Source organism: Macrotis lagotis, chromosome 1 (genome assembly GCF_037893015.1).
Source record: "Macrotis lagotis isolate mMagLag1 chromosome 1, bilby.v1.9.chrom.fasta, whole genome shotgun sequence".
Taxonomy (NCBI): domain Eukaryota; kingdom Metazoa; phylum Chordata; class Mammalia; order Peramelemorphia; family Peramelidae; genus Macrotis; species Macrotis lagotis.
This window is the reverse complement of record NC_133658.1, coordinates 167145843-167172238: the sequence shown is the minus strand read 5'-3', so window position 1 is coordinate 167172238 and position 26396 is coordinate 167145843. Positions and strand designations below refer to the sequence as shown.

At 33.6% G+C, this 26396-nt stretch overlaps 1 protein-coding gene and 1 pseudogene across 1 annotated transcript in view; both read left to right on the top strand.

The window, feature by feature from the left end:
* The first annotated feature begins 1031 nt into the window (after nt 1-1031).
* LOC141504384 (centrosomal protein kizuna-like) overlaps nt 1032-26396 on the top strand; it is a 44564-nt gene continuing 19199 nt past the window's right edge. Inside the window, exons 1-3 of the mRNA XM_074209338.1 lie at nt 1032-1292; nt 2152-2217; nt 25380-25493. Coding sequence (XP_074065439.1) covers nt 1130-1292; nt 2152-2217; nt 25380-25493 — 343 coding nt within the window. The 5' untranslated portion in view covers nt 1032-1129. The remainder of the gene's footprint in view (nt 1293-2151; nt 2218-25379; nt 25494-26396) is intronic.
* On the top strand, nt 7648-13079 carry LOC141504382 (zinc finger CCHC domain-containing protein 9 pseudogene; annotated as a pseudogene).

Below are 26396 nucleotides of genomic sequence, written 5' to 3'. Positions count from 1 at the left end.
AGTACCTATTTCACAGGTTTGTTATATCAGTGATGAACATATATAACAAAGAATCCCTATATAAATGCCAGTCAGATTGAATGAAATTGAAGAGAATGGTCAGTTGTTTGTATTAAATGGTATCCTACTGACTCAAAAATCCTTAGGAATAAAACTTTTATGAACCAAATAATTTAATTTTGCTGTGAAGACTTGGCCAACCAAGCATCACCATTGGCTATATGATTTTAAAGATTAGTTTTCCATGTGTAAAATGGGCTTTGATCAAACTTGTTTCCCACTTCACTAGAGCTATAGAGATTACATATACAATTAGATTTTGAACTCTTTGAAAGAAAGGTAGTTTTTAAGTATTCTCAAATTGCCTAAGTTTAGGGGAAAGTATATAAATGTTTATACCTTATGTAGAGGTAATATTAGTGTTTGCTTAGTTTGCTTAGTGTATCCCCTCCTCAGAGAAGCCTTTCTGCAAGCTGAGAGTCACTTCTGTAAAATTCTGGGGTTAGTTGGGTAGTTTTTGAAGGATAGAGTAGAAAAATCTGATCATCTTTCTTCCAGGTGCCTTTCTCAGTCCAAATCAATAGTGACTTGAATGCTTTTAGGCAAGAATGTATTTTCTTTTTATCACCTTGATCTCAAGAAAGTAAAAAATGTTTAACAGAAGAGTAATTTACCCAATGTGGTATGAATTCTCTTTCCCCATACATATATTCATATACCTAAATATTTTGGGGTTGATAGGGTAACATATTCACATGTAAGTAAGAATAAACCATTCCAGATTAAGAAATATTAAGTACATTGATAGTGTGCTTTCTAACCTTAAATGGCATATACTATGTGATTTGGAGAATATATTCCCTAAAAGAAAAAAAAGATTTTAATCATTAATGAAAATTTCAGAATTGAAAATATGAATATGAAATAATATGAATATATTCATATATGAATAGGAAATATTCATAATATAATATGAAATAATAAAATTTAACTAAATTTGGAGATAATTTTTGTTAAATGTCATTCCCCAAATTACTTTTTAAACTGATACATAACAGACTAAGGGAAATGTAACAGCAGTTTATTTTGATTTCTTGGTATACATGTGTGTGTTTTAATACTGTAGGCTATGGCATTATTGAAAAAAACCCTTACAGAAGAGTGTGAAGATAGGTCGTCTATTCACAGTAATGAATCATCTTGCAGCTTGCCATCTATTCTGAATGACAATAGTGGAATAAAGCAAGAAAAATATGCTCAGCAGCTTGACAGCGTTGGTACAAGGGAACAAGGTAACCATTGTTAAAGGATCTGTCCATAGCACATATGATACCTAATTCTCAAGATATAGTTATAAAATACAACATTGAAGATGAGAGAGTAATAACATTCTCATTTTGTTGACTACATCTTTCGATTTTGTAGTTCCTTTCTGATAAATATGTACCTTCTCATTCTAATAAGCACTATTAGAGCTTAGTATCCACCTAACTCAGGGTTACATCTTTTTTCTCTCTAAAATATTAATATTGGATCCTAATTTCGCTAAATTTGAATATCTGGGGAAAATATTTTTCACAATTTATAACATCTTAGCAAGACTTATCTTTTGTGGTTAGAGTTATTACACAAAAGTATTTTAAGGATCAATTAATTGAATTTGCTTTGTTTTACAACCCTAAAATTGTTTATTTCAACTTACTGTGGGCATTATTTTATTGGTTCAGAGCATTTCTCTTCAAAGAATAATGAGTCAGATAGTTTAGGTGTGGTACATTTTATGCACGTAAATGATCAATTTTTCATCTCAGCAATTTGTGGTATTCTATTGCTAACATCAATAGTACTTTTAATCTAATCCAGTCATCCTATTTCCAAGATTTTTGGTAGATGCACACTTTTGCTTTTGAAAGATAGAGAGGATATAGGTTGTTTTGTATTTTTAAATTCTGTCAGAATTTATATTTCCACAGACAGAAAATATAACTATAAAATTCACTGTAGGTTTCCTGTCTAAGAACAGTAATGGATAGTTTAGATCAATAAAGAAGAGATAATCAAAGTGAGAAATTAAAGGGAATAGGTCTTAAAAGAAAACAAAACCAGTCTGATCAGTGTGACTTTGAAACATGTTGTCTGTTCCATTTTCAGAAGTTACTAGTGCATGTGAAGATGAGAGCAAAGAAGAAAGCTTGGTAGAAAAGATTCCTATTACAGGTAAAAGTAATGGTTGCCTAATAATCTCAAAAACAGTATCCAACCTTATTATATAATCAGAATATTCTCTTTCAATGGCTTGTGGATCCTGCTAATAGTAAATTGAACTACTACATACTGAGCAAAGAGATTAAACATAAGATCATAAAGTAAAAGCTTATGTTAACATAAACTAAGGTTGAAAATGACAGTGTATATTTAATTCCTTGTAATCATGTTACACATTTAAACCATGTGAATATCCTCTGTCATTTAGCCTTTCAGGGACTAGAATCAGTGTTAAAAGGTCAGTCTCCATGGGGAAGATCCAGTAATTATAAGGCAAACTACAGATGTTTTTGATTTGATCCTTTTCTTTTCTGTAGTAATTGAATGTGTATCATTAGAATAAGAGTAGAAAAAGATGTGCTAGACAAGAAGCTATGCTTGTGCCTCAGTTACAAAACCATCTGATAATTTAAAAATTTTAGCAATAAGGTTTCATCAAGCCCTATTAAGATCTCCCTGGAGTAGATGTATTAACTTTATTTAGATGGAGTCTGAATGATATCATTACTTTTTTGGTTTTAGGATATCAACAGCATATATTAATGTCTAACAGAGTTCTGCCATACATCTAAGTTTACTCTTACCTTATTTTGTAAATTATCATTTCACTATCAATTCATTATATATATATAATTAATTATATATAATATATAAATTCATTATATGTATAATTCATTGTAAATTCGAAGGTCTGACTTTAAATATTTATGCAAGCATAGATACTGTTGTGCATACTGAGACATAACATCTGCATCTGTAGTATTTGTTTTTTAATAAGGAGAAAAAAATAATAGATTTGTGGCAGCACAATTCATGACTTTGTGAGTAATACTTTAAGAAATGTTAGTGATTAATTCTGATTTTCAAAAAACAAAAAGAGAAGCTATTTTATCTTAATTACATTTACTAATATTATTTTTAGAATAGTATGGTTCTTTTTCCTTTTAAGCCTTAATATTGGAACTATTTTCTATTTCTTTTGAATCTTGATTTGTAGAAAATGCTGAGGAGGTTAGGTTCAACTCATTCTCATTAATGGGAGCAAAAGTATGAATAGAACAAAATAACAAGTAATCTATGAGTCATTTTTAATTGACTTTGCAATATGAGTGGAATTTCTATTTAAATCTGAATGTATATAATGTTCTACTTTAACTGGTTTTAGGAAGAGATAGAAAATTATCTTATTTCCCCATTCTGGTCCTCCATGCCTGAGCTATAAAGTCATAGATTATTAAATCTAGACCAGAATTTAGAAGTCAATTAGTTCTCCCTGCTGAAATATCCAATGCTAAGAGTAAACCATTATTCCTTAAATTGAATCAAAGTATACCTTCTATAATATGTTCCCTTGAGTAGAAGAAGACAGGTAAATGTTTAGGTTTCAAAGTAAATGGAGAAAGGTCAATTACTCAATAAAAGCAACTAAGTACTTAATAAGACAGTTGTCAATAAACTTAAAAACAAGATAAGAATAAACCACAATTCATTTAGCCTGTCACCAGATAAAGAACTGACCTTTTTTTTAAAGTGTAGTTTTTTAAGTATAAATTCTATGTGTGTTAGAATTCTTTAACTTTTAAACTTCCTTTTGGAAAAAATTTTGAGTTTGATATCTTCTTTTAAAAACAAGTTTTTATTGAAATTTTGTTTCTTACATCATCTTAATTTTCCCATGTATCTCTCATCCCTCCCCAAGAGCCATTTCAATATGACAAATAGCATTTTTTTGAGAAGAAAAATCATAGATATATAGGGAAAAAAGTACAAAAATATATGCAATTTGTTATGCTTATGGACCTCTGACCTCCACCAAGGAGTAAGTTGGAGATATCTCCTTATAGCTCTGATTAATCTTCATAATTTTTTTACCTACTTTTGATTTTTTTAAATGTATAACTTCTTTTCATCTACATTGTTGTTACTGTATATATCATTCTCTTTTCTTTTTTTTTTAAGAAAAGGCATATATTTTAATCCACAATTTGTTTCAGAATTTCACAAGTTACTACAAAAAGCTCACTGGTTAGATTCTTTAGCAAGGTAAAAAAGTTCTTAAGACAATAAATTTAAACAACAAAGAACTTTGATCTGAGGAGAACAGCCCAATTAAGAAAGGGAGGAAAAGGAAAAGGGATCAGCCATGAGACAGTGATTGGGTTTAGATTAACGTGGATCCAACTGCATGATGAAGGTGGGAATGATACTCCCTAAAAGCAGGTTGACCTCTAAACGAGAGGGGCAAGTTGGGATACATAGTAAGGAAGTGCAAAGGGGAATGAGAGGTTATTTGGGGAATTACACTCCCTCAGAGATCTTCCAAAGGAAGTCAAGAAACTCAACTGAGTGAGCAAATTTTTAAGGAGAACTTGGGGGTTAGATAGCTTGGAGAGCAGAGATGAGGTAATTAGGTTATTTGTGCAGAGACTTAATACTTTCAGGCTAAGGCAGGATCCATTGTTTAGTTGATAGAGGCTTGTTTTGTGCCTGGGAACTGGGATTTACAGGAGTCCTTCCTTGCCAGTTTGGGGCAAGGTATTTCACTAAAAGTTCACTGACTTCATTTTATAACCTGGACATTTGAGATGGTAGTGAGATCACTGTTAATGGAAGGTATGTGGTCAATTGGTCAATGCAGAGGGAACAGATTAATTAAAGAACAAATTTTTCTTAACATTTCCCCCACTTCAATTTCTTTCTAATTTATATTCCTTGTGACCAGTATATACTTTACTCTGAAGCTCTACTTAGATTTCTTGTAGCATTCTTTTTCTTCTGGGGTTACCATTTCATTTTCTCTTCAGCCATAGTAGTTCTTTATTATGTTCCAGCATTTTCATCTATTTGCTAATATCCTCAGCTTTGATTTCTCTATTGGAGCTTTGTGCTTTCGTTTTTTGCTATTCATCTCATTCTCTTGTTTTGATAGGTTGACAGGTCATACTTGGTCCTGGATATCATGCCTAACATCAGGTTCAGGCTTCTGGGAATTTGTGTTTTAGTTCTGCTTCCTGGTGACTCAACACAAGTTTTGTCTTTGGTTCTTCCTTTGTCCCCTATATTCTAGAGTTAACTCCTTATTGGGAATCTGATAAACTCTAATGACATACTGTTGATTGTATTGATAAGGAGGTCTCTTTTAAGATGCCAGCTACTTCTCTTTCCAGGTAACACCTGGACCCTTTTCTTCTCAACTTCTGCTCTGGGTTGTCAGGTCTGTCCTATCTCTACTGAGTATAACTAGTGATAGCCTCTGTGAATTTGGCCTGCCACATCCATGGTTATTCTAGGTTCAGCCATAGTGATGGAAAGGGTGGGAACCAGACTAAACCTAAGTTCCATAAATCCTGAGAACACTAGAAGAGAAGAGTTCTGTCAACTTTCCTATGCTGCAGATGGAAAATAGTAGCATACATTAAAGTCCCATTAACAGGTCATTTTTCCTGATACTCTAGATTACGGTGAGACCAAACAGTGTTACAAAGTTTTATAAAACTTCTTGTTGAGGTCTTGGGGAGAGGGAGAGGGAGAGGGAGGGAGGGAGAGAGAGAGAGAGAGAGAGAGAGAGAGAGAGAGAGAGAGAGAGAGAGAGAGCGAACTTTAATCAACATAGATCCAGAAACTTAGAGGAAAGAGAGGACAAGGCAGTGGCAGGGAGAACAGGAGAGGAAAAGAGATGAAAAACTTTGAGATCTTCCAGTGCAGAGCCAAGATGGTGCTGTGAAGCTAACCTACTCCCAGAGCCTTTTCCTACCAAAGATAAATGATGCCTCTACTCTGACATTCACACTTCAGATCCTACCAAGAAAAAAGGAGAAGATTCAAAGAAGTTTTCAACTGTAGACATCATGTAGGATCTTCAGTGAAGGTCTGTTTCTTTGGGGGAAAAGGGGGAAGTAAAGTGCAGGATGGGGGGGAGCAAGGACAGCCAGCAGTAGGCTTTTAGCCACAGTACAATCCAAGTCCTGACAGCTTAATAATAACAGAGGTCCCAGCAGCTAGATAGCAAGTCAGCAAGGAGTATTCCTATCCCAAGCAAAGTCTGAACCCTGAGAGGATGAAGAATAATGGATAAAAGAAATGAAAGTCATGCAGGAAAACTGTGACAAGTTGACCAAAGAAATCAACTCCATTAAAAGTAAAAATAACCAACTGGAAATGAAACAAAGAAAATAATGGAAGAAAATAAAATCCTAAAAATTAGAATTGAGCAGTTAGAAACTAATGAATCTACAAGACTACAAAATTCTATTGAACAAAATAAAAATGCTGAAAAAATTGAAGAAAATGTAAAGTATCTTCTAGGGAAAAGAAATGACCTGGAAAACAGATCCAGGAGAGACAATCTATGAATCATTGGATTACCAGAAAGCCTGGATCAACAAAAGAACCTGGAAAACATCATGCAGGAAATTATAAGGGGAAACTTCCCCAATCTACTAGAACAAGACAACAATATACCAGTTGAAAGAATCCACTGAACCCCTATAAAAAGAGACCCCAGGATAAAAACTCCAAGGGCTGTAATAGCCAAATTCTAGAACCTTCAAGTAAAAGAGAGAATATTGCAAGCAGCAAAATGTAAACAATTCAAATACAAAGGGAACACAATCAAACTTACACAGGACCTATCAACCTCAACACTGAAGGATCAGCAGAACAGAAATAACATATTTTAGAGAACTAAGGACCTGGGATTACAACCCAGAATGTACTATCCTGCCAAATTGAGCATGTACTGTCAGGGAAAAAGATGGATGTTCAGTGAAATACAGGACTTCCAGAATTTCCTAACACAAAGACAAGAATTGAACAGAGAATACATGACTAAAGAGTTACATAAAAAAGGTAAATGAAAAAGGAGATTGAAAAAACAAAATTGTTTTAAACAAATTTTGGTCCCTAAAAGGGGAGTTGTAACAATTCTATTTCTTTAGAACTTTATTTCTCTAAGGAAAATTTGTGGGTAGGATATAATTGAAGAGCATGAACTAAAGGATATGGGTGTAATTGGGTCTTGTCTCTCAAACTGAAGAGGTCTAAGATCACATCACTATGTTTGAGACAAAAAGCCCTGAAAGGAAAAAAAAAGCAGGAGTCTTAACTTTAACTTAAGTGTCTCATTATACTTTGACCCACTTTAATTACAAGATGCTAAGCACCTCATCAAATGAGGGCATTATAAACTGCAAGGACCTGAGATCGTCTCTCTGTAAATTGCAATCATTTGTAAAGTTCTCAGTGAGACCTCTAGGGCCTCCCAGTACTCAGAGATCTTCAAGATTCTTACAGTTACTTAGATCAGCATCCAGTGCTTCACTTAACAAGGTGTTAGATGGGGGGGGGGGTAAAGTGTGAAAGAAAAATAGACCTTGGGGGAGAGGCATAAATAGTTCAAAAAATGATATGGCTTTGGATGATACTTTGGCTAGTAAGGAGAATTTTTTGTTATTTGAAAGGTACTTGAAAAGGGGGGTAAGGTAAAAAATGATTATAATAATAATTTGATGCAATTTAAGTCAGTGCTGCTTATCAAGCAATCAAATAAACAATCTGGGATGATATCTTGATAACAATAGGAGCTTATCAAGCAATCATAATTGAACTGTGATTGATGATACTTGATTAATAATATTAGAGCATCAAGGGAAGAGGCACAACTATTTATAATTTTAGAGGGAAATAAGGGAGAATGTGAATGCTGAGTAAATTCTATTCAATAGATTTAGCTCAGTGAGGGAATAAGATTCCCACTTGGGTATAAAACTCTAACTTAATCTACAGGGAAGCAGGGGACTGGGAAGGGGAAAGATACGAGAAGAAGGGACTGATAAAAGGGAAGGGAAGGTATAAGTGAAAAATAAACTGAAAGTTAAATTTCTAAAAGAAAAATTAAAGGGGAACAATAGTAAAAGATAGTAAAATTTTGGTAAGGAGGAATAAGAAAAAAGAAAAAAGATAAATATAAATAGAGAAAGGTAACAGGAAGGGAAATACAGAATTAGTAATCTTAACTGTAAATGTGAATAGGATGAACTGTCCCATAAAATGGAAACAGCAGAATGGATTAAAAAACAGAATCCTACAATATATTGTTTACAAGAAACACATTTGAAGCAGAGAGATAAATATAGGGTAAAGTAAAAAGTTGGAGCAAAATATATTATGCCTCAGTGGAATTAAAAAAATCTGGGGTAATGATCCTAATCTCAGACAAAGTAAAAGCAAAAATCAATCTCATTAAAAGGGGTAAGGAAGGAAACTACATCTTCTTAAAAGGCCTCATTGGAAATGGAGCTATAACATTACTAAACATGTATGCATCTAGCGGTATAGTATCAAGATTCCTAGAGGAAAAGCTGAATGAATTACAAGGAGAAATAGACAACAAAACTTTAATAATGGGAGACCTCAATCTCCCTCTCTCAGAATTAGATAAATGTAACAACAAAATAAACAAGAAGGAAGTTAAGAAGCTGAATTAAATCTTAGAAAACTTAGATATGATAGACCTCTGGAGAAAACTTAATGGGGATAGAAAAGAATATACCTTTTTCTCAGCAATGCATACATAACACCTTCACAAAAATTGACCATGTACTAGGGCACAAGAACCTTAAAATCAAATGCAGAAAGGCAGAAATAATAAATATATACTTCTCAGACCATGATGCAATAAAAATTACAGGTAATAAGGGCCAGAGAAAGATAAACCAAGAACTGATTGGAAATTAAATAACTTTATCTTAAATAATAGGTGGCTCAAACAGCAAATAATAGAAATAATCAATAATTATATCCAAGAAAATGATAATAATGAAACATCTAATTTATGAGATGCAGCAAAGGCAGTTTTGAGGGGAAACTTTATATCTCTAATTGCCTATATGAATATAATAGAGAAAGAGGAGATCAGTGAATTGGGTATGCGATTAAAAAAGAACAAATTAAACACCCCCAATTAAATACCAAATTAGAAATTCTGAAAATCAAGGGAGAGATTAATAGAAAGCAAAAAAAAAAAACCCTACATTGATCTCATAAATAAATCTAAGAGTTGGTTTTATGAAAAAGCCAATAAAATAGATAAACTTATGGTTAATCTGATTTAAAAAAAAAAGAAAGAAGATAACCAAATTACCAGTATCAAAAATGAAAAGGGTGAACCACCCGTCAATGAGGAATTTGAGATAATTTGAAGCTACTGTGCCGAACTATATGCCAATAAATTGGACAACTTGAGTGAAATGGATAAATATTTACAAAAATACAAACTGCCAGTTCCGGGCTGCACCCCCCCGGGCCAGTGGGAAGGAGGGTACTTTGGTTGAAACCATGACCAGGTGGGCACGAACCAACACAACACATAATAAGAAAGCTTTGAGAGCAACATCATGGGAAGACTTGAAGAAGGGCTCTATGGAGAGAGGAACCCAAAATCTACAAAAGGATAAGCACTTTCATTCCAGTGGGCTCTCCCTTAAGAATGATCCACCCCAATCAAAAAACAAGAAAAAAAATCCTATACCAATCAAGATGTAAATGGATTCATGGAATATCTAAGACAGAATGGGAACGTGATGGGAGATAGCCTGGAAATAAGAGAAGAAATAACAACAGCTCTCAAAAAAGATAGTCACCGAGAAGGAAGGAGGTTGAAAAGACAAAAAATAAAGAAAAATGCACAGGTCTTTTATCATTGCAGAAAACCAGGCCATGGAGTTGCAGATTGCCCTGCTGTCCTTGAGAGTCAAGATATGGGCACTGGAATCTGTTACCGCTGTGGTTCCACTGAACATGAAATAACCAAATGCAAAGCCAAAGTAGACCCAGCTATGGGAGAATTTCCTTTTGTAAAATGTTTCATTTGTGGAGAGATGGGACATCTATATCTAGATCCTGTCCTGATAATCCTAAAGGACTTTATGCTGAAGGTGGTGGTTGTAGACTTTGTGGTTCTGTGGAACATTTTAAGAAAGATTGTCCTGAAAATCAGAATTCAGATAACAAGGTCACAGTTGGTCGTTGGATTGAGGGGATGAGTGCAGATTATGAAGAAATTTTGGAGGCTTCCAAACCACAAAGACCCAAAAAATTAGTAGCCAAGGTTGTTAACTTTTAATGGTAGAAAGATAACACCTTAGATGTTATAGTTTAAACACAGTCTAGGGGTGTCTAGGTGGCGCAGTGGATAGAGTACCAGCCTTAATCCAGCCTCAGACATTTAATAATTACTTAGCTGTGTGGCCTTGGGCAGGTCACTTAACCCCATTGCCTTGCAAAAAATAACAAGTCATGTTGTATATTGTAAAATTGTCAAATTCTTTTCTGATGTTTTGTGCACTGAAGAGGAATACCACCAGCATAAAACACTCAAAAACAACCATTTGAAGCTTAAATTGGGAGTCCTGGGGGAAACCTAATTCTTAACAAAGTAGTATCTGCAAAACTTAAATAATATCAAATGATAAATGTTTTCTTAAAAATAAAATTATTTAAACAGTCCAGAAACAAGACCTGTATATGGAGGTGAGCTTTATATATTTTTATAAAAGTTACATTTATCTAAGTAATTTATTTGAATACAGTGTTATTTTAAGAGCTCGAATTTTCTAGCCTTAAAATTTGTTTTGCTTTTGTATATTTAATAAAAATGACTTTACCTGTAAAAAAAAATGCAAACTGCCCAGATTAACAGAAGAGGAAATAAATTATTTAAATAACCCTATTGCAGAAAAAAAAATTGAAGAAACCATCAATAAACTACTTAAGTTAAAGCCTGAGAAACAGTCTCCAGGTCCAGATGGATTTACAAGTGAATTCTACTGAACATAAACTATTTTTAAAAAATAGGAGAGGAAGGAGTTCTGCCAAACTCCCCTTATGATACCAACATGGTGCTGATACCTAAATCAGGAAGGACCAAAACAGACAAAAGAAAGTTATAAACCAATCTCCCTAATGAATATTGATGCAAAAATCTTAAATAAAATTTTAGCAATAAGACTACAGCAAGTTATTACCAGGATAATATACTATGATCAGGTTGGATTTATACCAGGCAGGCAGGGATGGTTCAACATTAGGAAAACACTCAACATAATTAAACATATCAATAGTAAAACCAACAGAAATCATATGATTATCTCAATAGATGCAGAAAAAAATCTCTTAATAAAGTACATCATCCATTCCTATTAAAAACACTAGAAAGTTTAGGAATAAATGAAGTTTTCCTTAAAATAATAAATAGTATGTAAAAATATCAATAAATTATATTTAATAAGAATAAACTCAGAGCATTTCTAATAAATTCAAGGGTGAAACAGGGATGCCCATTATCACCGTTACTATTTAATATAGTATTGGAAATGCTAGCAGTAGCAATAAGAGAAGAAAAAGAAATGGAAGGAATCAGAATTGGAATGAGGAAGCATAACTTTTACTCTTTGCAGATGATATGGTGGTATACCTAGAGAACTCAAGAAAATCATCTAAAAACCTCCTTGAAACAATTAACAAATTCAGCAAAGTAGCAGAATATAAGATAAACCCACATAAATTATTAGCATTTCTATATATGAACAGCAAAGCCCCAAAACAAGAGATAGAAAGAGAAATTCCATTTAAAATAAGTGTAGACAACATTAAATACCTGGGAATCTACCTCCAAAGACAAACCCAGAAACTGTATGAACACAATTATAAAGCTCTCCTCACCCAAATAAAGTCAGATCTAAATAATCAGAAAAATATCAAATGCTCATGATTAGATCAAGCTAATATAGTAAAAATGACAATTCTATCCAAATTAAATAGCTTATTCCGTGACATACCAATCAAACTACAAAATTACTTTCCCAAGCTAGAAAATATAGTAACAAAATCCATCTGGAGCAACAAAAGGGCAAGAAGAGCAAGGGAACTGATGAAAAAAAATTGAAAGGAAGGTGGCCTAATCTCAAAGTATACTATAAAGCAATGGCCACCAAAACTGCCTGGTACTGGTCAAGAAATAAGAGTAATGAATCAGTGAATTCGAATGGGTTCAAAAGAAACTGCAGTAAATGACTACAGCAATCTACTATTTGACAAACCCAAAGACACAAGCCTCTGGGATAAGAACTCATTGTTTGACAAAAATTGTTGGAAAAACTGGAAAATAGGGGGCGGCTAGGTGGCACAGTGGATAAAGCACCGGCCCTGGAGTCAGGAGTACCTGGGTCCAAATCCGGTCTCAGACACTTAATAATTACCTAGCTGTGTGGACCTTGGGCAAGCCACTTAACCCCATTGCCTAGCAAACACCTAAAAATAAACAAACAAACAAACAAATAAATAAATAACTGGGAAATAGTATGGCAAAACCTAGGCACAGATCCACATCTCACACCCTATGCCAAAATAAGGTCAAAAATGGGTACAAGATTTAGACATAAAGAGCGATACCCTAGATAAATTAATAGACAAAAAAATTCTCTCTCTCTCTCTCTCTCTCTCTCTCTCTCTCTCTCTCTCTCTGATCTATGGAAAAGGGATACATTTATGACCAAACAAGAATTAGAGCATATAATAAACTGCAAAATGAATGATTTTGACTGTTATATTAAAAAGTTTTTGCACTAATAAAATCAATACTACCAAAATTAGAAGAAAATCAGAAAACTAGGAAACAACCTTCACAACCAGGAGTTCTGATAAAGGTCTCATTTCTAAAATATATAGAGAATTGCATCAAATTTATATGATCACAAGTTGTTCCCCAATTGATAAATGGTCAAAGGATATGAACAGACAGTTTTCAAATGAAGAAATTAAAGCTGTATATAACCATGTGAAAAAAATGCTCCAAATCACTATTGATTAGAGAAATGCACATTAAAACAACAGTGAGGTATCATATCATACTATTAGATTAGCCATGATGAGAAAAAGGGAAAACGATCAATATTGGAGAGGTTGTGGAAGGATTGGGACATTGATGCATTATTGATGGAGTTGTGAACAGATCCATTCTTTCTAGAGAGTAATATGGAACTATACCCAAAGAGCAATAAAACTGTTCATACCCTCAGACCCAGCAATTCCAATTCTAGGTCTATATCCAGAAGAAATTGTAAAAAATGGGAAAAGTCCTACATGTTCCAAAATATTCATAGCAGTTCTTTTTGTAGTAGCAAAGTACTGGGAATTGAAGGAATTCCCATCAATTGGGGAACAGCTAAACAAGTTAGGGTACTTGAATACTATGGAATATTAGTGTTCTATAAGAAACCATAAATGGTTGGACTCTAGAGAAGCAGGGAATGACTTACGGATCTGATGCTGAGTGAAGGGAGTAGAGTCAAGAGAACAATGCACACAACAGCATTATGAGATGAACAATCTTGATGGAAGCAACTCCTCCCAACAGTTGTCCAGAGAGCTAGGACAACTGTATTAGACTGGCTATGGGACTTGACTGTGGACTATATTATCCCCAACCAGAAGGGGGAAAAAAAACACAAAAAACACGCAGGAAAAAAAAAAAACAATCCTTCTAAATCTAATGAACACTTTATAAAAATTATCTCTTATGTATCTTTTTCTCTTAATCCTAATTCCTCATGCCAAAAATTACTAATTTGTAAATATGTTTAACAAAATAGGTATGTAAAATGCTAACCTAACTGTTCCCTACTGAGGGGGAAGAGGGTGGGAAGGAAGGGTGAAGGGAAATTTTGTAACTTGGAATTATGCATGTACAAATGAATAAAGATAAAAAAATAAAGAAAAATAGAAAAAAAAAAAAGCTTTGAGATTCAGCCACATGGTGCTGAGGCCAATATTGTTCCAGAGGAAAAGCCAGAGCTTCTAACTTAGAGGGAGAAAAGGTTTCAGCCCTATGAGAATCTAGAAAAGAAAAAGTATCATTTTCTTGACTTTTTTTTTGAACTGTGCATCAGTTCATATAGATCTTTCCTTGCCCCCTCATAGTCATTTCAGTTTTTACAGTGTAGTAATATTCTATTTTTTAATAGGATGGGTTTAACAATTTATTTAACCACTCCCCAATTCATGGGCATTGATTTTATTTCTAGTTCTTTGCTATCACAAAAAAAAATGCTACTATAAATATTTTAGTATATGTGGGAACTTTATTTTTATCCATGGTTTCTGGAGCATAAACCTAGTAGAGGAATCTCTGGTTGGAGGGTATGGATATTTTTATTACTTTATTTGCATAATTCCATATTGCTTTCCAGGATGCTTGTTCCATTTCACAGCTCCACCAACAATATAATCTTGTGCTCATAATTCTACAACCCTTCAATCAAATCTATACCTGAACTATAGTTCCTTTTACATTATCTCGAATAGATAATATTTATTTGAAGACCTCTAGTAATTGGAAAATCACTACTTCCTGAGACAGTTCATTGTACTTGAATAACTTGAATTATTAGGTTGTTTTTTCTTATATTCAGCTCACACCTACCTGTGAAATTTCCTCCCACTGCTCCCTGTTCTGCTTTCTGGGTCAAAGTCAATTAAGACTAAACCTTACATGTGACAATTCTTCAGATACTTGGAGATCCCTATTATGTGTCTTCTAAGCCAAAATGATATGAGAGAACTTGATAAGGAATATGTATTATTTTAGCTAAACTTTCAAGAATATTTGGGATTTCAGTTTCCTTCTATCGCCTCTCAGCACCAATTTTAGAATTCCTATCCATTCTTTAAATCCCAACTCAAATACCATCTTCTATAGAAAAGTGGAGACAGTTAAGTAATGGAATCAAGAACTGAAGTATGGAGGTTAAGCCTCATGTGGAAAAGGGATTCCTCTTTACAAACAGACAGAAAAAGGAGAAATTGGCAATGATACAGAAAAGTTGTGGAGATTGACAGAAGGGAGCTGAGGGAGTTTGCTTTGACCTTAGCCGCCTTCTAAGGGAAGAAAAGGGCTAAGTTATCTTCTTTGTGTTGAGGGTAGGGATGTGGTTGAAGATTTGATGAGAAAAGATTTTGGAGCACTTTGTATACAAAAGTAAAATTGCTTTTGACTAGGGACTAATAAGACAAGACTTTCTTTAAGTAACATGGTTTTAAATCGGGTTTTAAAGGGAATTGTAGGAATTTCTCAGGGGAAATGGGAAAATAGATGAACCACCAATTGAAATCCTGCCCATTTCCTTCAAGATTCAACTGAAATGGCATCTCTTTCTTATGTCTTTTCCCTGATTTCTTCTAGATGGAAGCTTTTTCCTTCCTATCAGGGTCATGTAATTATGTACCTTCCTTTTATGAGCAACCAATTCTCATCTCCTAACAATATATTTGTGTGTGTATGTATGTGTGTGTGTGTGTGTGTGTGTGTGTGTCCAATTTCCCCTCTTCTGGATTATAAGCTCCTGAAAGCAAGTATTAACTCATTTTTTTGTCATTCATAGCACCTTGGAAAGTAATGTGTGTAGAGCCAGTACTCCATCAGTGTTGCATCAAATTTAATTGGAAGAAAAAATTAATACAAAGGAAGACAACCAAGATGGAAAAGAATCTAGAAACTAATATCGATATCAAGTATTAAAGGAACTGAAATTGTTTATCTTCAAAAAAATCTAAGTAGAATATATAATAACTGCAGATACTGGAAGGGTTATCATGTGGAAGGATTAGATACATTCTATATTATTCTACCGGCAAGACTCAAAATTAGTTGATAATTTTGTAGGAAAGTGCATTTTCATTCATTAAAGATAATATGTATAAATTAGAAAGATTACTAATATTTAGAATTTGTCTCATTGTGAAAGAGGATAATGAAGTGATGAATTTCATGTGAAGTATACATACTAAGACTCTTGACCACTTCTTAAGGATATTAGAAGTTGAACTAGATAGCTTCTAGGGTCTCTACTCAAATATCTTCACCTTTGTACAGGCTGCCGCCACCCCCCCTCCCATGCCATGAGAACGAGAATATGAATGTTTTCCTTCCCTCTGATTGCTGGATTCCCTGTCTTCATAGCTGCTTAACAGACCCATAAGTTTTCAGAAGTTTATCCTTTGGAAACACATAGCTGTCCATAGTATTACTTTAATGTTCTTTTTGTTTTGTTTTGTTTTGTTTGAAAGGCATTGCCCAAGGTCACACAGCTAGGTAATTATTAAGTGACTGGGTTCAAATTTGAACTCAGCTCCTCCTGACTCCAGGGCCAGTACTCTATGCACTGCAGCACCTAGCTGCCCACACTTTAATGTTCTTAATGTTACGGATATTCTTGTTTAACTTGGAGACTTTTGGGAGGCCAGATTGGGTTGAGGGGGCAGGGTTGACTGCAAGTTAAGTATTTGAAATTCTCTTTTAGAAAATGATTGTATTTATGTTTTATACAAACATATATGTGAGAGAGGGAGGTGGGGAGAGGGAGAGACATCTCTCTCTCTGAAGCTGTTAAAGCAAATGGATATTCTTGTTCAGTGTGGGTTAGACTAAATGGTCTCCAAAGTCCTTTCAGCTCTGAAATTCTGTTATTCTGGGATTCTTATTTCCTGTACATGAAAAATTTGAGATATTCAGATGTAATTATTCTCTTCTGTCAAACCTATCATTATTATAATTATAATTGCTCTTTATTTAGTCTAATTTTACAGGGAGGCTACATTTCACTTATAGTTCCCTATATAAAGTTTGGGGACTAGTCAAAAAATTGCTAAATTCATCAAAATTTATTAAATAAAAAGCATTATACTCAGTGCTAAGGCCTGAAAGGTGGAAAAATAACACAGCTCTTCCTTCTAGGAGACTGCAGGGTACAAATTAGAGCTCAACATGCATAAAAAGAAATGCCATTGATAGGCTTCATAAGGAATGTCTCATTTAAGGCTTAATATATTTCATGGAGAAGATAAAACTTAAAGGAAAGAAAGTATGTCATTCTGCTTGGAGCCATTGCCTTTCTTTTTTACCTTAGTCCTAGAACGATGAGTGATGGGTAGACTGCCAAGTGAAAATTACAGAAGAGAGGTGTAATTGGTTGGACACCTGCAGAAGTGTTTGGACTTTGATCTTCATCTCTTCACATCAACTCCCTCAAAATAGCACAATAAATAAATGAATGAATGAAAAAATGAATAAATAAATAAGCAATCCTATGCATATTTAATACTTTGAAACCATGTCCCAAGAGGTAGAATAATCAGGATATAATGTTTTGCTGAGATAATTTCAAAAGGATTAAGGTAATACTTATCAAGCTGATACAGCCTCCTTTTGAACAATTTAGTACTCAAAACCTAAAATTTCTTACATTAAAATTTTTATTTATGTTCACACAATTTAATTTTGAGCAAGTAAACTTGAATAACTGATCCTTGCAATTGATTCAACCTCTACTACATTGCGGATTTCCTTATAATCTTTTTAAAGTTAAGGTCAGAGATCTACCTAAATCACTCATTCATCCTGCCAACATTTTTCCCACTCCACGTGCCCATCCTGGCAAAGCCCTTCTCAGTAAGCTTGATGTGAAAGGGCCCTCAGCTTTTATCTTGAGAGGATTAATCCTCTGAGAATATCCATTCAGTCTCTTTTTCTTTTGACACTGGTTCACTTGGTCAAGCTGTGTTGAAAGTGGTTCCCTGGCTATGCCATTTCTTCTTGTTATTCCTTGGTGAGTCTACATGTTCAAAGTCATATTAGAGTATGTTAGTTCAGAAGCTTGTCTGTGCATCAGTTCAGATTTGAAGGGCACTACTTGGAGTTTTCTGTAATGCTTTGCAAAACATTTCTGCTTGAGTTTGTCATCATTTATAAGAAAAACTTTAAAATGCAATATTGAAATAGAGCAAATCATGGAAAAGAAAATTTTTGCAATTTTTAATAAACAAAACTCTACTGTGATAACATTTGATCATCAGAGTACACCATATAGAGAACTTCCTTGCTTCTATAGGAAAAAATGTTTTACTTTTTCCTTTATATTTAGGGGACCTTCTCATTATTTCAAAGCTCTATATGTTGTCTATAATCAAATTTGTTGGTGTTGCTGCAGCTCTACCTTCTGTAAACCCTCAGGCTAGGGTGGACCAGTAGAGGCAAAAATATGAATTACTAAACAAATGTCTGATTATCTTTGATTAGGTTCCCTTTTGTTAGACTCCCTAAAGTTTAGATGCAACTGACTTTTTAGGCCTCCATAGGCTTAGTGATCTAGTTACATTCTTGCAATGTTTTAATTATTGATCTTTATGAAATGTGTAGAACAATAGGTGGAACACTAGGTCTGGAATCAGGAAGACTTTAATTCAAATCCATCCTTACTATATGACCTGGGCTTAACCTATGTTTGCCTCAATTTCTTCATCTGTAAATGGGCATAATAATTGTGGTAATAATAGCTCCTACCTCCCAGCGATGATGTGAGGATCAAATGAGATAATATTGTTAAAGGATATAGCACAAAATCTAGCTTTATAGTAAGTACTATTATATTCACACATTATTATAACTGCCATAATGATTATTTAATATGTTTTTATGATTCTTGTCATAGTATTAAATAGCATTGGCAAATAAACCATTTTCTTTTTGTTAATTTATAGTTTTTAAAAGAATTTAAACAGGTGTACATTTCAATATAAAAGGGAATAACAAATGAGAAATTGTGTTTTTTCCTGACTCCTTGATATTCTTTCTCAGCTCTCTGTCAGACACATGGTCTGAATTTCTATCCCTGACCTTTTCTATATTACATTGATAAAAATACATAAACAAAAGTATTTTCAGTAATCCATCATGATGTAAAAGAAAAATTAGATATTGTATATTCCTCATTTTGTATTTAGAATAAAATTTTTTCCTTATAGTTTGACATGTATTGTTTGAGTTAGAGCTGTTTTGCTGTATTTTTATTGTAACATTTTCCTCTACTAAGTTTTGGGGAGTTTTTGCTTGTTGTCTTGATTTAAGATTATGAAGGCCCATAATCCTAGAAGAGTTGTTAACTTGGCAGTTTCTGATTGATAATAGTTGATAATGTATGATCTTCTTCCTTATTTCTATTTATGTGTTATTTCCTATTTTAGCACAATTTAGAATCAAACTTTTCCACTCCATTCCAGTCTTCTCTCTTCTGACCATATAGAGTTTAGTTTTCATTTGTAGCACAGTCTTTTTCAGGCTTGGCATGCTAGAGAACTTCTCTTGACCTTTGAGAGGAAATCTTATTATGAGGCTAAAACTTGAACACAATTTCTAATAAATTTAAATAATGCTTAAAGATTCAAGAAATGCTAAAGACAGAATTATTTTGCAATTTTTACTCTTTATATATCCCTATTCTAAAACTATGGAATTATTTTAGCTAAATGTAGTTTGAAGTCCTCTGTGACTTCATATTACCATATCTAAAATGAAGCCTGTTCTTTCTTTTAAATTTTTTAATATATTTTATTGACATTTTTTGTTTCTTCCATCACCATAATTTCCCATGTATGCCACCCTGAAAACTATCCCATTTGACAACTAGCCTTTTTTAGAAAGTGAAAAAGAGTACAGTGTATAGAGTGCTGGACCTGGAATCAGGGGGTCCTGAGTTCAAATATGACCTCAGACACTTACTAATTACCTAGCTATGTGACCTTGAGCAAGTCACTTAACCCCATTGCCTTGCAAAAAAGAACTTTAAAGAAAAGCGAAAAAACCTTTTTTTCAAAGTTAATTTATGATAATAATTTGTGGTATATGAGAACTAACTGTTCTTTATAGGTTTGATAGACTTCTCCTTTGAATCCATCAGGTCCAGGGTTTTGTTTTGTTTTGTTTTGGGTTTTTTCCTATGATAGTTCCTTTACAGCTATATCTGTTTCATTTTCTGAGATTGGAGAAAGATTTCTTTCTGGTCTTTTGATAGTTTGAATATTTTTTTAATGTAGTCCTCTCTTTTGTTTTCTCAGTTTTGATAACATATAACTGCACAATTAAATTGATTGAACTGAAAAAGTATAAAAACATTTGCAATGCATAACACCTTGAACCTCCTACCATGAAAAAAGTATATTTTAGAGATGTCTAATCATATCCCTTCATTTGAGTCCCAATTGATCAATTTTGTTACTTTTGATTTTTTGATATCTTTGTTCTTAACATTTATATTGCTATAGTTAGGTATATTTTTCTTAATTATTTAGTTCACTCTGCATCTGTTCATGTAGATTTTTCCATACTTATCTTTATTTATGATACATTTAACTTCTCACAGTGCAGTAATAGTCTATTACATTCACATCCCAGTTTGTTTAGATTTTCAAATTTAGTTAATCAAAGTTAAATCCTCAAATGATGGTTTATTTTAATTAGTCTTTTCTAATTTCCTGTGAAAATTTACAAGTAGGAGACGGATAGGTGGCGCAGTGGATAGAGCACTGGCCCTGGAGTCAGGAGGACCTGAGGTCAAATTTGCTTTCAGACACTTAATAATTACCTAGCTATGTGGCCTTGGGCAAGCCACTTACCCCCATTGCCTTGCAAAAAAAAAAAAAACAACTTAAAAAAAAGAAAGAAAATTTACAAGTAAACCATCATGTCATCAGTAAATAAGGGATTTTTTTTTTCTCCTCTCTGCCCATCTTCATTTCTTAATTCTTTCCTCTGGTCTTATTACTATTGCTAACATATTAAATATGCAGAAAATTCCAGAACCACATCAAATAACAATGGGGAAAGTGAGCATCCTTACTCCTCTCCCTATTTACTGGCAAAGGTTATTCTCATTCCATATGATACTTATTTTTGGTTTTAGATAGTTTTTTCTGATGTATTTTTTTAGGTTTTTTGCAAGGCAAATGGGGTTAACGGCTTACCCAAGGCCACACAGCTAGGTAATTATTAAGTGTCTGAGGCTGGATTTGAACTCAGGTACTCCTGACTCCAGGGCCAGTGCTCTATCCACTACACCACCTAGCCACCCCCTGATGTATTTTTAAAAGCATCCCTGTATGCCTGTACTTTTGTACTTTGTAAAAGTTTTTTCTGTATATAGTAAGATAATAACTTGGTTTTGGCTATTTTAGTTTTTATTTTGATTATTTTTCTTATGTTGAACTATCCTTGCATTCCTAATACAAATCCCACTTGATCATGATGAATGTTTTCCTTGGATATATAGCTATAATTTGATAGGATTGAGTCATTTATTAATTGTATTGTGTTTTATCTTTCCCCAGTTAAAATATTAGTAATTTATTTGTCTCATAAAAGGATTCTAGTATGGTTTATTCTCAACTTTTGGAGAATAATTTGTGAGGTATGGGGTACTAACTAACTAATTCTTTGTATTCATTAGGTCCAAGTTTGTCAGGTTTTTTTCCTTTGAAAATTCCTTTACAGCACAATCTGTTTCTTTTTTTCTGAGATTGGGTTACTTAAGATCTCTACCTGGTCTTCTGATTGTTTTGGTATTTTACATTTTTGAGGGTATTCCTCTATTTTTTTTTGTGTGCTCTCAGCTTTGGTATCATGTAATTATGTATAATAGGTTCTGATCATTCTGCTTGCTTCTGGCTTTGCTGTGATCTCACCTTGTTCATTTGATTTTCTCTTCTCTTTTTAAATCAGATAAACTTAGGTTTGCCCATTTTATTAGTCTTTTCAAAGAATTAGCTTTTAGTATTATCATTTCTTTAGGATTTTTTTCCATTTCATTTCCCTTTTAATTTTTAAAATCTCCTCTTAATGTGCTTATTTTAGGTTTGTTTCTTTGTTGGACTTCTAATTTTTTAAATATATATTCAGTTCATTAATCTTTTCTCACTCTATTTTGTTAATGTGTGATTATAAAGATATTTTTGTTTTGCTTTTCCCCTGAGGACTGCTTTGGTTATCTCAGAAGTTTTGGTATATTGTTTTTGTAATTATCATTTTCTTTTACATTGTTTCTATGACTGACTCATTGATACAAATAAGATTTCATTATTGCCTCTATTTTTTTTTTTTTGTTTGTGGCCCTTGAACCAATTTCTGTTCCTTCTGCATTATGATCTACAAAAGATATATTTGACTATTTCTGTCTTTTTACTTATTTTTTTACAGTATCTCTGTGTTCTAGTATATGGTCAATTTTTGTAAAAGTTTCACATGGTGCAGAGAAACATAGATATATATATATACTTTTGCTTTTCCCTTTTAGAAGATACTATAAGTCTTTTAACAAGTATCTCCAGAAATTTGTTCAGTTCCATGTTTTTCCTTTTGTTTAAATTTTTGTAAACTTTTTCCAAAACTGATAGAGAAATATTGTAATCCCCTGGCAGTATTGTGTTATTGTCTATCTGTTGAAGCTTAAATACTGTTTTCTTTATGAATTTGGATGCTAAGGTGGTTATTTGGAGCATATTATTTGGAGTTTATTATTGATATTGGTTTGTTGTCTAGAGTTCCTTTCAGCATGACATAGTTTCCTTTTTTATCCATTCAGTGTTTTTGCTTTTGGATTCACGTGATGCATAGCAAGTTTTTTTTTCATCCCCTCATTCTTATTTTATGTCTATCTTTGGGTTTTTTATTTTTTTTAATAAGAAACAGATTATAAGAAGTGGCATGCCTTTTGTTTTTTTGTATAATATCTTGACCTGCTGACCCCTAATGAAGAAGGAAATGGTGGAGATGGTGGGAGGTAGGGAAGGAGAAATGTGGAGAAATATGTAGGAAGTTTTTTTAGTTCATGGATATGGAAGAAAGAGATCAAGAGTGTGGTTAGAGGGTATAAAGGAAAGGGATGGAAAAAGTGATGAGATGATTAAAGGGAGAGGGAGGAAGTCAAAAGGATAAGAAACTAGGGATAGTATATTTCATTGGAAAGAATGGTAAATTTTTAGTCAGAGAATTAGGGTTTGAATTCAAATCTCTAGTCTTCACTTACCCTCTATCATGTCCCTTCTCTAGGCCTCAGTTTTTTTTTGTATGTATAAAACTTATATTTACGTGAGTTATTTGTAAATAACATTTTAAAGAATGAGATCCAATTTCTTATTTTAATTATACTGTTTTTTATTTTAATGAAACTCAGTGTTTTGATATTAGGGTCTGTTAGTATAAAAGAAAAGAAAGTATATTCTTACATTCTGTCTGTAAATATATAAATTTCTCATCCTACACTTTATATTTGGTGTCTTCAGTTTTATACTTATGTCTTTGCAATAAATGTTTATTTAAGGGCAGAATATTTCTTACTTAAGCCCTCTGAATAAATTTTCTCAATTGTTTTTGCCAGAAACCTGGTGAGGCAACTTAACTTTTGTCTCCATTTTGCAAACAAAAAAGACAGATTCCAAAGAGATAAAAAGGAAGGGGGAACAGAACAAGCAATATACAGTACTTCTCATGTGCCAGGCACAGTTTTGGGGTTTTTTTACAAATATTTCATTTGTGAGTCTACCTGCTGTTATTGTCCTCATTTTACAGATGAGGAAACTTGAGACAGAGAGGTTAAGTGACTTGCCCAGAATCACACAGCTAGTAAGTGTCTGAGGTCTTATTTGAACTCAGGTCTCCCTGACTCTAAGCCTGGCATTCTTTCTGCTGTGGCATCTTTCCCCAAGCCCTGCTGCCTCCAAAATAGTTAAGTGTGGCAAACAAAGAGAGACCAATCCTGTTATCTTGTTCCCCTAATATAGACACTTGGACTTTTCACTTTCCCATTAAAACAAGCCAACAAACAAACTAACTGTATTTTGGATTTACTTGGTGCTCCTTTATCCTCTGGTCCCGCACTGCTGCTGTACCAGGATGGAGCTCTCTCTGGACATGACATCTCCTTGTTCCATGCCAGATTATTGTCAGCTAGGTGGTGGAGGGGAGAGGCACTTCACAGTGTCACACAGCAAGCATCAAACTAAAGCACTTTGCAAGTCTTAAAATGATATATGACCAGAGATGGCTATGTATTAGAGGAAGGGAAAGGTATAAATGTTTATACATTCTTACCATGTGCCAAACACTGCTGATCACCAAACAAATATGATTTCCTTTGATGCTCACAACAACTTATGAGGTCGGTGCTGTTATACCCATTTTAGAGTTGAGGACACCAATACAAACAGGTTAAATCTCTTGGCAAGGGTTACACAGCTAATAAATGTCTGTGACCTGATTTTAATTCTGGTCTGCTTGACTTGAATCCTGGGCTCTATCCATTTAGCCATCTAGTTGCCTTAACTGATATTATCTTATTAGCTATTATTATCATTGCTATCACCCAGACCCCAGGGCAACCAGATTATATACTTGATAGTGCCAGACCTAGAATCAGCAATATCCAAATTCAAATTTGCCTCAGACATTTATGAGCTGTATGATCCTGGGCAAATCACTGGACCCATTTGCCTCAGTTTCCTCATTTGTAAAATGATCTGGAGAAGGACATGGTGATACACTTCAGTATCTTTGCCAAGAAACTCCTGAATGGAGTCACAAAGATGGACAACTGAAACAAGTGAACAACAGAAACCACCAGACCTCACTTAAATCATATGTTAGCAATAATATGTGGCTTGACTCATAGATCTCCAGTCAGTCAAGAAACATTTATTTGGTGCTTACCATATACCAGGCACTGTGCCAAGCATATAGATTACAAAGAAAAGCAAAAATGTGGTTCCTGCCCCAAACTCAAATATAAAGAAACTAAAAAAATTTGATAAAGAAGTCACTTTGAAACTTGTAAGACTATCACTCTCTATTCTGACTTTCTTGCTCTTGTTGAAAGGACTAGAGAGAAATTAGTCATTGATCCTCTTAACTCTGCCCACACAGCTCAGGTTCAAGGTTTATGGTATTCAAGTCCACTGGGTTTAATCAGATTTTTTTACCCCCAGTATTTCAAAATTGATACATTAAGAAATGTATATTTACATGAATCATTCAAAGGTTTAACCTTTTGTTCCTATCTAGCGTTAAAGGCTAGAAGATTGCATTCTTAAATTCATACAGGTTAAAAAAAAGAAAGGAATTAAAAGTTCTTTTAAACTGTATTTTTATTCTGTATAAAGGAAATTCCTTAGCAGAATTAAAAGAATACATCTTTTTGGATAAGAGAGATTTCAATGATTTTCATGTTTTATATTTGCAGAAACAAAGGCATATCAATTATTGAAGCAGTCCACATTACTGGATAATAAAAACCAAACTGAAGAAAGATACCAGAAGGAAAGAATGGGAGCTGGGTCTGATTTGCAATTAGCAGGTAAGTTATAGGGAAGCAAATTAATTCTTTCATCCCTTGCATACTACAGTTGTAATTTGTTTGTTAGCAATTAATTATTTGTTAACCAATCAATAAGCATTTCATTACTACATAATATGTTTTGAGCACTGAGTCAGATTTCAGAGACAAAAATAAACCAGTTTTTGCCCTCAAGAAATTTACAGTCTAACAGAAGAGGTAACATATACATATATAAAGCTATAGAAAATAAACTCAAAATGAATACAAGGGAGTTTTGTAAGGAAACAGCAGCAGCTTTGTGGCTCAGGAAACTCTTCCTGTAGAAGGTGACACTTGACCTGCTTCTTGAAGAAAACTTGAGAGAAATTAGAAGAAATAAATTCCAGATACTGAAAGCCTCAAGTCCCAAGGCACAAATGCAATAGAGAAAGGATTATACAGTCATAGAAATGGAATTAGAGAAGATTTTTAGAGATAGAAATGACCTTAGAAATCATCTAATCTAAGGGTTCTTTTTTCTGTAGACTCTAAAAAGACCCACAGAAATATTTTAGGGAAATCCAAAAACTTTTTTTGGGGGAAAAATACACCCTTGTTTTCACTAACCTCTAACCAAAATTTAGCATTCCCTTCCATTGTGAATGTTGGCAACAAACCAAAGTGCTATTAGTAATACCATTCCAGTGACTTTTTTTCACCAATAAAAATCACAGAAATTTTACTATCATTTTATAGTTGTTGCCTTCCCTCTGAAATTACCTCCTTTTTACCTCTTTACTTATATTTTTTAATGTATATGTTTATTTGCTTATTGTTTCCCCATTAAATAAAATGTGAACTCTTTAAGGGCATGGACCATGTCTGTTGGGTACTATGTACCTAGTACAGCCCCTTGCACATAATATGTACTTAAAATATGAT